Source organism: Malaclemys terrapin, chromosome 3 (genome assembly GCF_027887155.1).
Source record: "Malaclemys terrapin pileata isolate rMalTer1 chromosome 3, rMalTer1.hap1, whole genome shotgun sequence".
NCBI lineage: Eukaryota > Metazoa > Chordata > Testudines > Emydidae > Malaclemys > Malaclemys terrapin.
The window spans coordinates 190,211,869-190,226,307 of NC_071507.1; the positions used below are offsets into that span (position 1 = coordinate 190,211,869).

The 14,439-nt window shown below is 38.3% G+C and overlaps 1 protein-coding gene across 2 annotated transcripts in view; it reads right to left on the reverse strand.

Annotated features, from left to right (window-relative positions):
* The window catches only part of ATAD2B (ATPase family AAA domain containing 2B), a 162,672-nt gene that overhangs the window by 71,466 nt on the left and 76,767 nt on the right, over positions 1-14,439 (reverse strand). For both annotated transcript variants that reach the window (XM_054023138.1, XM_054023137.1), the window contains exons 17-19: positions 7,687-7,816; positions 4,345-4,531; positions 1,109-1,294 (exon numbers count right to left, since the gene is read on the reverse strand). In XM_054023138.1, the coding sequence (XP_053879113.1) occupies positions 1,109-1,294; positions 4,345-4,531; positions 7,687-7,816 (503 nt within the window). The remainder of the gene's footprint in view (positions 1-1,108; positions 1,295-4,344; positions 4,532-7,686; positions 7,817-14,439) is intronic.

A 14,439-nucleotide genomic window follows, 5' to 3' on the forward strand; every position in this document is an offset into this window, starting at 1 on the left:
AATTCCCCAAGGCAACGGAGACACAAGTTGTGGGGATCGCTAATCGGCATAGGCTTGCGGCACATGGTACAAGCCTTGAAGGCTTGGGCGTGCGGTATGCCCCGCCGCCCAGGGCCGGTGTCGGAATTTAACCAAACACCTAAAACAAAGGAGCTTAACTATCTTCTAACAAACTGCTAACTACTAATATTAACACTGATAACTATTAACTCTAAGGGACACTCTCAGGCGAGAGATAAGAGTTGTTCCAACGACGTCACGGACAGTAAGAAGGAACTGAGGGAGAGTCGGGTCAGCAGGTGTATATATATATGCTAGAGCGGGGCGCCGCTCTGGCGGGGGGGGGACCCCTGCCGGCCCGACGGGAGCCTCTGAGGGAAAAAGTTTTCGACGTCCGTGCATGCGACGCGTGCACACCTAATGTGTAATGGACGTGAACAATCACTCGAAGAAGAAAATTAATAATCTGGAATGGTTATTCAAGTTTCCACAACATGCAGGTTAAAGAGGCAGTGCAGCTACAGTTGCTACTGCAATGATAGGAGGAGGAGAAAGAGAAAATTAGAAAAAAAAATTGTTTTAAAATTTAATGTATTAATACAACTAAAGCTACACTGCAGTCGCTGAGTCAAATTCTACTCTTTCTTACACTGCAATATAATCGAGACTAACTCCACTGACTTCAATCGGTTTTTCTGGAATTATACCAGTGTAACAGAGCAAAATCTAACATACAGTCTAGAATAGCAGGAGCTCCTTTATGGAGATCAAAGAAGATGGAGATCATTCTTAGTCGTAGAGGAAATACTGTCATTCAAATAAAGACAAAAGGATTTAAAGTTTGTTATTTCGGATGTTTTCCGTGCAGAAGATAATGTTTGCAAGAATTAGCACATATGAACTAACCTTAGACTTCATGTAAGGCAATTTTAGAGCTGAAATAAAATTAATTTAGCAATTTCAATGTGAGATATTTTAAAGTAAATTATAAGAACGATAGCATAAAGTTCTGGTTATGTACAGCTGTTCTATATTAAAGTGTTATATATTCTTAAAAAGAGACACACATTGGTAATGCTTCCACTCTCAAAAAATATGTAACACTCACCTCTTCAGGTAATTCACTATACATGGTTTCAGAGGTAGACAGCAGAAATATAGGAGAAAATGACGGTATGTCTTGCAGCAAAGTTAGAAAAGTAGCTCTCACAGTTTCACTGACAGCTTCCCACCAGTCACCAATATGAGGCATGTAAACAATACTTGGTACAGTTCTTCGAGCTTCACGAAAGATCTAGTAAAGAGAAACACTAGTATTTAAATTCAGAAATTAAGTATTACGACACACACAATAAAAAATGAATACTTATGGGCTTAGGTAATGCCTCCTGGTGCCTTCAATAGACATCCTCTCATCAGCTTAATTAGCTCAAATTACAATAAAAATGCTTTCCATTCAAGTTTTTATGAATATATTGTTTGCTTCATCGAATTACTTTAAGCCAGTATGCAAAACAGCTACAGGTCATATAAGTCAACATCCTGTTTTAATAATCTATTATAACAAAGATCCAACAAGCAAACCACATGGAAAGTTAAACTGTACCACATTTTGCAGCAGAAGAGAAAAATGTGAAATGTCACAACAAATACAAGATGAAATGTCATACTAGCTTTTTAAGATTTGTAAGCATTAAGTAGCTTTGTTCTGGCTCAGGCACTTGTAAATACAGTGCACTGAGTTGGTTGCTGGTGGTTAACCAAATAGAATGTTTGACAGGAGGACTGACATTTTTCAAGAGCAAGGAAACATTTTAATTAATTAACTTTAAGTTTCGGGTTTGTTTATCTTAGAATTTTAGCAGCTTTGCTATTATTCCCCATGGCCTGCTATTTTTTCCTCATAGGAGAACCAGTGTTCAGTGCATCTGTTACACCTCAAAATTTCACCCTCTATATCCCACTCTTTATGAGTACATAAAAACTCAGCTCAATTACCACTTCCCTTTGTCTCCTGGCAGCCCAGATATTCTGACATCATTATGATAGTAGAGAAAGAAATATTCCTCTAGTTTATTTTAACAAGTCCATATCTATTTGTAACTTTTTTTTAAACGTTCATTTTAATTCTGGTGGCAGATTCCTCAAGAACTCAAATTGTTTCTTCAGTTTGAGTTGTACTGCCCACAACAATTGCTACAAACTCTTTCAACTCCTTATTACTATTGATTCCATTCAGTTTGCCCAAAACACTTATAGAAAAGAATGACAACTTAAGGATTGTCTTTCTGGTCCTAAGTTTGACTCCAATCAGGAGTGAGAGATAAGGATGCCATTCCTTTTTTACAGTATTAGAGCTCTGAATCAGAATTTTGGCCTTACTTGTTTACTTCTTCCAGCCACGCCCTCTTTTAGGTGTTGAATGTAATATGTTAAAAATAAAGCTAACACACATTACCACAACATACATTTGTGATAACTCTGTGAAGCTTCTCTTCCACACAGCTGCTTGCTAACAGCATTATGGGACTCCAGCCTCACACAATTATTCACTAAACTGATAATGTGCGCACAGAGAGTTTAATGCAAAGAAAGACTTCAGTGGCCTTCTAGTGTAAGCCCACCATAATTGGCCTGTATATTTTGGCATACCAAAGGATCTGCCCTTAACAGTTAAAATTACAACAAAATAGTTAAGGTAGATACTATATATCATCAGAAATATTGCAGTACAGGATTCTCTTAGGGTTTCTGGTTTAAAGATCATATATGAAATTTTAAATTTTTAAGCCAATAAATTCCAAGAAAAAAATGTTAAAAACAGAGTTAAGGCTGAGAATACATATGAGTAAGTTTAGGATTAAAAAAATAACATTATATTTTACCCTTATGTTACTAATACACTTTTAACATTAACCTTAATACTTTTAAACAATTTTTTTGTCTTGCATAGATATAGATATAAAATGGAATCAGGCATAAGCAACTCTCAATGAAAAAACAGTATTCTTAAGGCATAAAAACATTTTAGTAATTAGACTTGATTTTTATGCTTCTTATAAGAATGAGTAATATTTGTAATGAAAATTTCAAGAAAAAAGTCACGTTCGCCAGTTCTGGGTTATCTCATAAAAATACATTTATGATCATATCATATTGTATGTGCACATCTTCCGTAGTAGTGGGTCCTCAATCTTTATATCTTCCCTCCCTTCCCCCCACCTATTCACTTCTCACTTCCTTTCTTAATCTCAGTATCCTCTCCTTCATATCGATCTCCTCCTCATTCTTCTTTTCACACAGATGAATAAGGCGTCAACTAAATACCATTAACCCAAACTCCCAAACAGTGACTCTCAAACTTTTTAGGAACATAGGATGTAAATAATAAATCAGGCTGTTTTAAAAAGCTTTTATGAATACTTGTATGTGTTTATTTCCTTGTCAACGAAGACAGATTTCTGTGCATGCACAGTTCAAACAAACCTATAGAAACTAGTTTTCCTTGGAAGTTACAAGGTATTGCATGGCTATAATATAGTTGTGGTCGCATATGAGGATGGAAGTCCATTCTAATAGTCCCTTGCAAGTCTTCCTTTGGCAAGAATCAGTATAGGAGAATTTGGCCTTCTTAAATCCCTCAGAATTGCATCTTCCACCCCATTCGTGGTCAATCTCATGCTCCACTTCCTTCAACCTCAGGTCTATAAACTTTCTGTGAAAACAAATCTTCTTTTGCACGCTAAACATAACCCCACTATGGCAGTTTTGCTCTCACCTGATGCAAGACTGCAAATGTCCAGGACCATTCAAATATTTTCTCATTTGTGACAAAAATCAAATGAGCAGACATCAAGAATACACCATAACTTTTGATACTGAAAACTTTTGTTTACTCTCTTCAACAGTTTTTAACGGTTCGGTTCTGTTCCACATAGGAATGTTCAACACAGAATTGACTACATGTCTTAACTTAGTTGTCACACAGACATCCGGCTGCCCAAGCAGGACTTTGAGACAGATCTAACATATGACTTCTTAAGATATAGAACCTTCTGCTGTCACCCGCCTACCTAGACAGATGAAACTGTTTACCCAGTCAGTGTCATTGCCATCTACATGCAGCATCGGCAGAAAAATCAGAATTCCTAATTATAAAACTATAAAAACTTTAACAAAAGATTTTTAATGTTATCATATTAGAATCTTCCTCTGCGTTAGCTTGCAATGGCACATGTACATTGTCTTTTATCCAAAAGACCATAATTGTGTATATCATACTTTATTGGAAATAAGTTTGAATAAAAAACAGCTCTATGATGCTCAGATATTATGTAGACTCACCTGTGCACATGATTCTTCAGGTGTTTTGGCACTAACTGAATAAAGTGCTGGCAGATCTAGCCTGTGTACAGAGAATTTTTCAAGAGAGTGCAATAGTGCTGGAGCAAGGTGAGAAGTTTGACCAGAACCTCTCTCTCCTGATAGCAGTAATCTTGGCCTATAAGAGGTTGGCTGGTGGTAAGCTGACCTATAACAGAAGTAATATTTTAAAAATATCACCATGTATCATTATATAAACATATATGTTTATCTATACAGAGTTCCTGGTGTTTCAGCTTTTATTTAGTAATGTTTAAAATTTTAATTCTTTTAGATTTTTTAATTTACTTCATCTCAACTAATACAATAATAGAGATCTTCTATTGGAGATCCTACAATGACTGTACTGTGCTAACTTTGGCATGCCTCAGTTTCAGCACTGATTACCTTGGGTCTTGTCTATACACACAGTTGCAACAGTGTAACTGATTAGAAGTTGATTTAATTAATCAGTGCAAAATCTGTGTGGGTATTATTAAATTGATGCAATCCTAGATTATAATCAACTGTCTTAAATATATTCCTTACCAAAAGAAGCTAAATCAATATAATCACTCTTAAATCCATTTAAAGGTTTACATGTGAGTTTGCATGAGTTTAAAAATGCAGCTTTAGAGTCCTGCTAACCCACGGATATCCACATCTGCGGATATCTGCGAACCGTTTTTGCAGATCGCAGCTTGGGTGCAGATACAAATTTTGTATCTGTGCAGAGCTCTACACCACACACCCGCCCAAACGGAGCAGCTGTCACCCAGTTCTCAGGCTCCAGCTCGGCTCTCTGAATCACGCAGCAGCAGGCTGCGATATGTGGCAATAGTCCACTGGGAATTCTGGGCATTCTAGTCCCCAGCTTGCTCAAAACGGAGGAGGTAAACTACAACTCCCAGAAGGGAGTGAGCCAAGCACCATTCTGAAAGAGGTGTAGTTGTACTTTAAACTAGCGGGCAGCAACAGCAAGCGTTACGGAGAGAGTAGTTGTTGCCGCTGTCTGTCCAGGCCGGATCTGTGTACGTTAGATCCGCCACAGCTGCATAGGGATGTCTGAACCCCCCCCCACTGTAAGGGCAGTGTTGCATAGGAGGGCCCAGAATTGTACCCTCCCTGCCTGGAGCAGAGAAGGAGATATGGCGGGGGTGGAGCAGGAGGTGAGGCAGGAGGTTTGTGGGGAGAAGTGGGGGGGCAATAGGAGGTTGGGGGCTTGGCACAGCCCTGTGTCACTGCTGCGCAGTGACCCGTGCAGCTGTTAGTAGAACCCTGCAAATCTGCGGATATCCATGGACAATTTTTGTGGATTGCGGATTGGATGCGGATATAAACATCTAGCTTTAGTCATGTGTGAAGCAAGGTGTTAGCTAACAAAGGTTACTTTTTAGCAGCCCACAAAAGACCAAAATGAAGGATGAAAAATATTGTCTAAATACCTGTCAGCTGTCTAAGAGCAAGTTATGCTGTTTATTTTCTGGGGTTTTTTAGGTGATAGTAGGTGAAGATATAAAATTATCTAAGTAAGCTCTTTGTCCGCTCTAAGAACAAAGTGAAATTGACACATTAGTTTTCAGAATTAAAAATATTGCACAGGGGCTGTTTATTTCATGCCAATGCATTTCTAACTGCCAAGACCCCAAGATTCAGCAAACCACTTAAGAATGTACTTAACTTTAAGCATGTTCTTAAGTCCCATGATTTAAAAGGATTTATGAAAATGCTGAAGCACTTTACTGATTTTGGGTCTAGTATCTAGTCTAGTATTTATATTGCACACTTCTTACTAATAAGCTTCCAGCTGGGAACACTCACTCCTTTAAAGATTGCAAATGTGAGTCTATCAAATTACTTTGTATTTTTGTGAAAGGGCAAAAATCTTAAAGGATTCTAGTCAGGTATTAAGGGAGAGGGGTTTAAAGCAGTGTCTCTTCCCATTAATATTACCTTGATTTGAAAGCTAAATTTTAAAATTAATTTAATTTTCTCTTTATTACTCTGTTTACTCTTTAAAATTCATTCAGCTTGAAGAGTGAAACTAGATTGCTCAGTTTTACTTTATGTTATCGGTCAATCACTTTCTAGTTGCCATGCATTATGCACAAAACTTGTCTTTTGCTTTACAAATCTGATGGTGAAGGTCATAAATCCATCCACCAAAAAAACGTATAATGAAATTTAAAAATTAGTTATATGTGTACATTTTTCTTCTCTTTTGTTTCAACTGAAACCTGAATTTTGGGCCTGCAGTGCTTGACAATGTACCTTCAGGGAAAGAGCAAGATTTTTATTTTAAGCTAATCAGTTATTTTTAAGTTCATGTTACTGCAAATACTGTTTAAACATCACTGTTCAGAAATAAAAAATTTCTTTCTTCCACAAGATGGCTCTACTAAACAGTGCCCTTTACTGGCCTCACATTTTCTTTAGTGAAATAGGCATCAACAGAATCTATACAAAATACTACTCTAAACAATTCATACTAAAATTAACATTTCTAGGTTTTTGTTGCTGCATCCATCTTAATAAACAGTTGTGTTTCATCCAAATTTAATACACAAATTCTAACCATAATGTCTCTGCAACTTTCCTTAGAAAAGCAGGTAAGAACACACAAAGTGAGGAAAAAATTAAGAGGAGGCTTTTTGGAATACAAGGAAATTTGACCTGAATCAAATTAATTTGTAATATCAGATTTAAATGCAATAAACATATATAATAACTTATATTGGTCCACTGACGCTCAATAGTACTTCTCAGTAAAAAAAAAAGCAGCTAATGTATTGCACACTTAATATTTCCCAAAATACACCAGCATTTTTGCTTCCTTACTAAAACAGCTGGAAATTCAGGTTTATAATCTCCACAGCAAATGTCTCAAAAATATCCCAGGGGCCAAGCATGGAAATTACATTCTTAAAATGCTATGTACCAAAGGCCAAACACTACTCTCGAATACCCATATGCTGTTTGTAATACCACAAAGTCATTATAAAACATTTAAAAGATTTTAGTTAAACTAAGGAGATCTCTCAAGCTAAATAGAGCTCAGCATGCAAAACAAGTTTAAATGGGGACAGAACCAGCTCATAGTTATCCATTCTTACTACTTCCCAGGAGTGTGAATGGCTTGGAAAATTGCTCATAAAGACTTCAACACAGAAATCTCTCCATAAACATATTTAGATATAAATATAAGGATGTTGCCATGAAGCACCTTTATAAACCCTTTCTTTGAACTCTAAGTGCAAAATATCAGTGTATGACCTTAGAATTTCAGATCTCCTATGAATTTCACAACTAAATGAATATACTCACATTGTAAAATGAAGGTAGGGTTTATGTATAGCAGCTGACGATTGTTTCTTTGGTGATCCTGAGTGACAGCCTGTCTCAAAAATTGAAGCATTTTCATCTTCACTATCGTCTAATATTAGACTTGGTGCATCTGTTCAAAATGAGATGTTTATTAATGTTAGACTTCTGTCACCTCTTGGTACACTTCAACAAAAAGACATTGGACATTTCTCGGTTAAAAAAAGTTTAATACATACTACATGAAGTGGGAAGAATATGTCTAAGAAATTACTATATGTGATTTTAGTAACCAATACTACCCAGAAAGTGTTAAAATACAGAGTTTAGTCAGAAATTCAAATGCCCTTTTACCATCAAGCAACGTGCCATTTTCATAACCACAAAGATACAAAAATAAGTTGTGTATTACAATAAATAAAATTGCTGGTTTAACTCATTACAAAATGCTTCCTCTTGATATATTTTGCTGCCAGATTCATTCATTGTTTATGTTATTGACTTGAACTTACTTACTGAGTATGCATAATTGTGCACAATAAATAAGCCCCCAAAATTTCAGAAGTATACTTCATATTTCAATATTTTTCCTAGTGATAAAGTGGACAACTTGTGTTTGGGAATGGAGAATTGCTTTCTACCACACACAAATTTGATAAAGAATATCAAAATGGTCAATGTCAGTTCAAGTCAACTTTGTTTTCATATCCTGGGGTCTTAATCTATTTTGATTCCTTCAATAACAAGTCATTCTCAGCTATTGAATTTAACTATACAGGGCTTCTTAAATTAAAGTAAAAGACTGAATACAACAGAGAAGAAAGACTATGCAAGAAAGTAAACTGAAAAACCCTGAGCACATGAAGCCAATCAGAAAAGTCATTTGGTAGAAGATTCAGCATGACTGGAAATCTACATTCCAAATTAATTCAAGATAAACAGGAATGACAAAGCAAAAACCAACATTGCTGGGTTGGAATTAAACTGGTAAGCATATACCATGTAACTGTCATTCAAACTCAAATAGAGGAAAAAAAATTCTAGACATCACTTACTTATGCTAACAATCAACTGGAATGTGGCATACGAGCACAAATATTTAAAACTATTACATGTAGAATCATAATATTGTAGGACTGGAAGGGCCCTCGAGAGATCATCTAGTCCAGTCTCCTGCACTCATGGCAGGACTAAGTATTATCTAGACCAGGCATGGCCAAACTATGGCTCCAGGAGGAATTGGTTACGAATCTGAAGGTGGAAAGCAATTTGGGTGAAAGTGATCATGAAATGCCATATTTCATGATTCTAAGTAAAGGAAGGAATGAGAGCAACAGAATAAGGACAATGGACTTCAAAAAAGCAGATTTTAACAAACTCAGAGAATTAGTAGGTAAGGTTCCATGAGACGAAAATCTAAGGGAAAAAGGAGGTCAGGCGAGCTGGAGTTTCCCAAGGAGACCACATTAAAGGCACAACTGCAAACCATCCTGATGCAAAAGAAAGACAGGAAGAATAGTAAGATGCCAATATGGCTCCATCAGGAGCTCTTAAATGACCTGTAAATCAAAAAGGAATCCTACAAAAAGTGGAAATATGGACAAAGTGCTCAGGTGGAGTACAAAAGACTTAGCATTAGAATGTAGGGACAAAATCAGAATGGCTAAGGCACAACATAAGTTACAACTTGCGAGGGACATAAAAGACAAGAAGAGGAGGTTCTTTAAATACATTAGAAACAAGAGAATGACAAAGGAGAGCACAGGTCCTGCGCATTTAGTGGGCAAAGAGTGCTAACTGATGACATCAAAGAAGCTGAAATGTTTAATACCAATTTTGCTAAAATGGTTAATACTATGTTAGAAAACTGTGTAATGAATTATGTTAGAGAAATTAATACTATATATACACATCATTATAAGACTGTAAAGGAATGTGCATTTTGAATGTGACTCTGCTGATATAGCATTTCAGAAATTAACTGAAACAGCTTCAGGGTTGTGTAACCCATGAAACCTGGTTTGCATGTCTTAGTTGTAAAATTTTTGGTCTGTGCAAATAGGGTAAAGCAGAGTACCAAGGCAGCTTCAGATGTGCCCCCCAAACCAACAAGACAAGCCAAAAATCCAGCCAACAAAAACAGACCAATAAGAAGGATAACTATTTTAAGATAAGAACTGGATAGAGCCAACTGGATTGAAAGCAGAGAATGGATGACAGAAGTGGACAGATGAAAGCAAGTTTTAGTAGGATAAACAAAAATCTATTAGTTTAGGCTAGTTATTGTGATTTATGCATGATAATATTTTAATTAGATAGGTACACAGATGAGGCAACTTGGTAAACTGAGTCTGCACAAAGCTACAAAACAAGGGATAAAAGACAGGTGCTTAAAAACAAAAGTAGAGAAGACACAGGAAAAGAAAACAGCAAAGACCTGAAATTTGAAGAGAGTCACCCTGTTCCTATGAGAGGTAACTTGATCAATTAACTTTCTTGCCTTATATTTTTCTGCCTGTATATGTAATTTATAGGTAATAATAGTGTTGTCCTAAAACATACAAAATAAAGGTTAAGAGAAACTGTTTAAGCCTAAACTGAAGTGGATCTTGGTTTTCATCCAATAGTGACCACATACTCAACACAATATTAACTTCAATGGTGAAGGAACGCAACCCAAAATAGGGAAAAACAGGTTAAAGAATGTTTAGATATGTTTGATATATTCAAGTTGGCAAGGCCTGATGAAATTCATCCTAGGGTAATTAAGGAACTAGCTGAAGTAATCTCAGAACCATTGGCAATTATCTTCAAGAAACTCAATGGAGGACAGATGATGTCCCAGCGGACTGGTGAAGGGAACACAGTACCCATCTTTTAAAAGGGTAGCAAAGAACAAACAGGGAATTATAGACCAGTCAGCCTAACTTTCATACCTGGAGAGATACTGCAACAAATTATTAAACAATCGATTTGTAAACACGTAGAGGATATTAGAGTTATGAGTAGCCAGCATGGATCTGTCAAGAACAAATCTTGCCAAAGCAACCTAATTTCCTTCTTTGACAGGGTTACTGGCCTAGTGGATGAGGTAAAGAGTAGACATGATATATCTTGATTTTAGGGTATGTCTACACTGCAATTAAACACCTGTGGCCGGCCCATCAGCTGACTCAGGCTCATAGGCTCGGGCTATTGGGCTGTTATATTGCATTGTAGATGTTCAGGCTCAGGCTGAAACCTGGCACTCCACGAGGGTCAAATGTAAGATTAAGTTAGATAAGTTTATGGAGGGAATGGTTTAATGGTAAAACATAGTAGTCAAGGAAAGCCAAGCAATGGTAGGTAAATAGTATAATGGCTAACAGGGGTCGGGCTGGAGACTTTTGCCTATATGCTCGGGGTCTTACTGATCGCCATATTTGGGGTCGGGAAGGAATTTTCCTCCAGGGCAGATTGGCTGAGCCTCTGGAGGTTTTTCGCCTTCCTCCGCAGCATGGGGCAGGGATCTCTAGCAGGAGGGTCTCTGCCAATTGAAGTCACTAAAAACAGGATTGGGGACTTCAACAGCAGAGTCCAGGGAAGGGGTAGGGACGGTTTTATGGCCTGCAGCATGCAGGGGGTCAGACCAAATGATCATAATGGTCCCTTCTGACCTTAAAGTCTATGAGTCTATGAGTAAGACACGGAAGGTAACTGTCCTGCTCTACTCAGCACTGGACAGACCTCCACTGGAGTTTTGTCCAATTCTGGGTGCCACACTTTTGGGAAAGATATGGATTAATTGGAAACAGCCCAGAGGAGAGTAACAAAATGATAAATGGTTTAGAAAACCTGTCCTCTCAGGAAAGATTAAAAAATGGGCAGGTTTAGTCTTGAGAAAAGAAAACTGAGGGGATATCTGATAACTATCTTCAAATATATATAAAAGAGAATGGTGTTATAAAAAAGAATGATTAATTGTTCTTCATGTCCCGGAGAAGAAGTAATCGGCTTAATCTACAACAAGGAAGATTTAGGTTAGACATTAGGAAAAACTTTCTTACTTACACTCTGGAACAGGCTGCTGAGGGAGTTTGTGGAATTTCCATCACGGGATGTTTTTAAGAACATGCTCGAAAAACACCTGTCCAGGATGGTCTAGATTCACTTAGTCCTGCCTCAGTGCAGGACACTAGACTTGGTAACTTCTTGAGGTCCCTACCATCCCTACTTTTCTATGATTCTATCTGTTTATGATTAATACTCAAACTCAATGAAAACTTCCAAACTCTCTTTGGTAAAAATAAGGAAAGATCAGTAGGAAGGAAAACAAACGAATATATAGACCATTTAACCATAAGCATAAAAGAATCTTTAGAACAAACTTTTTGTCATTGACTGCTTGGAAAGTACCAGCACAGAGCAAAAGCAACAGCACACAGACTTTGAAAAAACATGACAAAGAGAGCAATTTTTTTCTCTTAACAGTGTCAATAACAAAGGGCTTCTAAGGTGGTATTTCCTGGAGGTTAACAACTAGGTTTGTTAAGGAAGCTCTGGAGAAGAATTTAAATAATTCAAGCCAGAGACTGCTCTAGAGTAAGGAACTAGAAGTCAGAACTCCAGGATTCATGGCTCTGTCACTGACTTGCTTTGTGACATTGTGCAAGTCATTACTTCTCTGCATCTTGGTTTATCAATATCCATTCATAAAATGTAAATATTACCATGAGCCTTTTCAGATGCTGTACTAACACTAAAAAGTACTAAGCATATGTTAAAGTAAGCAAAGAATAAGGGCTGAAATTCTCAACTACTCCTGCCAGTAACTAACTTCCCAAGAAATGACCTGGGTCATTGCTTAAACATAACTAAGCACCCAACCAGGCACTGCCACAGACCCTTCTTTGCAGCCTGGACTCACTCCGTCACCAACAACGGGAAGCATGACTTGGAAGCTCTACCTCTTAGCAGTATATCCCTTCCCAGACAGCAGAGACTCAGCACCAGGGCCAGGAGCTGCCAGAGTTGCTTTGATATAGCATAGCCTTATCCCATCCCCTCAACAGTAATCTCATTTGCAAACACAAATTCATCTACTCTCTCTCTCTACTCCAGATATGTCTCCTTCTGTCCAAACTAAAACTTCAGCCGGTTTCTCTGACATTTCCTTGTGGATATCATGTCAGCTCAAGTTCATCATAGCTTAAACAGAACTCCTAATCTTCCCCCACCTAAGCCATCCCCCTTACTCTCTGACCTCCCTTCTAAATTACTGTGAACAGCAACACCATACTCTCCATCATTCAGGCCCATAACCTGGATTCATCTTCAACTCAGACCTCTCTAGATCCTCATATCCTGTCTGTTTAAATCTTGCAGGTTCTTGCTACACAACATCTTTAAGACATGCCCTATCCTATACATGCACTCAGCTAAAATTCTTGTGCAGGTGCTCATTATCTTGTGTCTCAGTTACAGAAACATCCTTTTCTCTGGCCTTGACAAATGCAACCATTCACATCCATTCAAAATGCTGTTTGCCCAACTCACATACATTCAAAATCCTGCTGCAAAGAATTTTCCTAGCCTGTCATTTTGACCATATCACCCTTTTCTTTGAATCCTTCCACTGGCTCCCCCTTCTCTAACGCATTTAAAAAAAAAAAAAAAAGTTACTCACCTTCTGTAACTACTATTCTTCAATGTGTTGTTCATGTCCATTCCAAGGTAGGTGTGCTCTTGCCGCAAGCACCGCCGCCGGAAACCTCTTCCTCGAGTGGTATCTGTCAGGTCGGCTCTGGTGCTCCCTGGGGTCACGCACTCATAGCGCTGGTATAAAGGATCCCACCGACCCGCAGCCCCCTTTCTTATCAGCTAACTCTGGCAGAGCGAGGCAGAGGGGGTTGGAATGGACATAAGCAACACATCTCGAAGAACAGTAGTTACGGAAGGTTAGTACCATTTTTTCTTCTTCAAGTGCTTGCTCATGTCTAATCCAATGTAGGTGACTCCCAAGCAGTTGTGCAGGTGGAAGGTTCAGAGTTTATTGGCAAGCTGATTGTAATATTCCTTGGTCAAATCCAGTATTGTCTCTAGCCTGTTGGGCAATGGCAGAGTGAGATGTGAAAGTATGAAATGATGACCACTTTGCCACTCTACAAATGTCCTGCATAGGAACTTGTGCCATGAATGCTACTGAAGATGCTTGAGCCCTTGTAGAATGTGCTGTCAGGGCACAGACAGATCTGCTTTGACAGATCATAGCATGTGCAGATACAGGAAGTGATCCATGATGAAATTCTCTGCGCTGAGATTGGAAGACCTTTCACCACCCTGTATGGAATGGCCACAAATAGCTGGGTAGATTTCCAAAATGATTTACTCCTTTCTATGTAGAAAGCTAGTGCACATCTGATGACCAGCAAGTGGAACCTCTGATTCTCTCTGTTGGCATGTGGTTTCGGACAGAAGACCGGTAGGAAGATATCCTGGTTACTATGGAACTGTGAAACCACCTTTGGAAGGAAGGCTGGATGCGGAAGCAATCGGACCTTCTCCTTGAAGAATACCATGTAAAGAGGTTCTAAAGAGAGCACCAGGATCTCCGAGACCCTTCTGGCAGAAGTAATGGCCATCAGGAAGGCCACATTGCAGGATAGGAAGAGCAGAGAGCATGTTGCCAATGTTTCAAATGGTGGTCCGGTCAGTTTTGACAATACGAGGCTGAAATTCCAGGGAGGGATTGGTTGCCATACCAGAGGATACAATCTC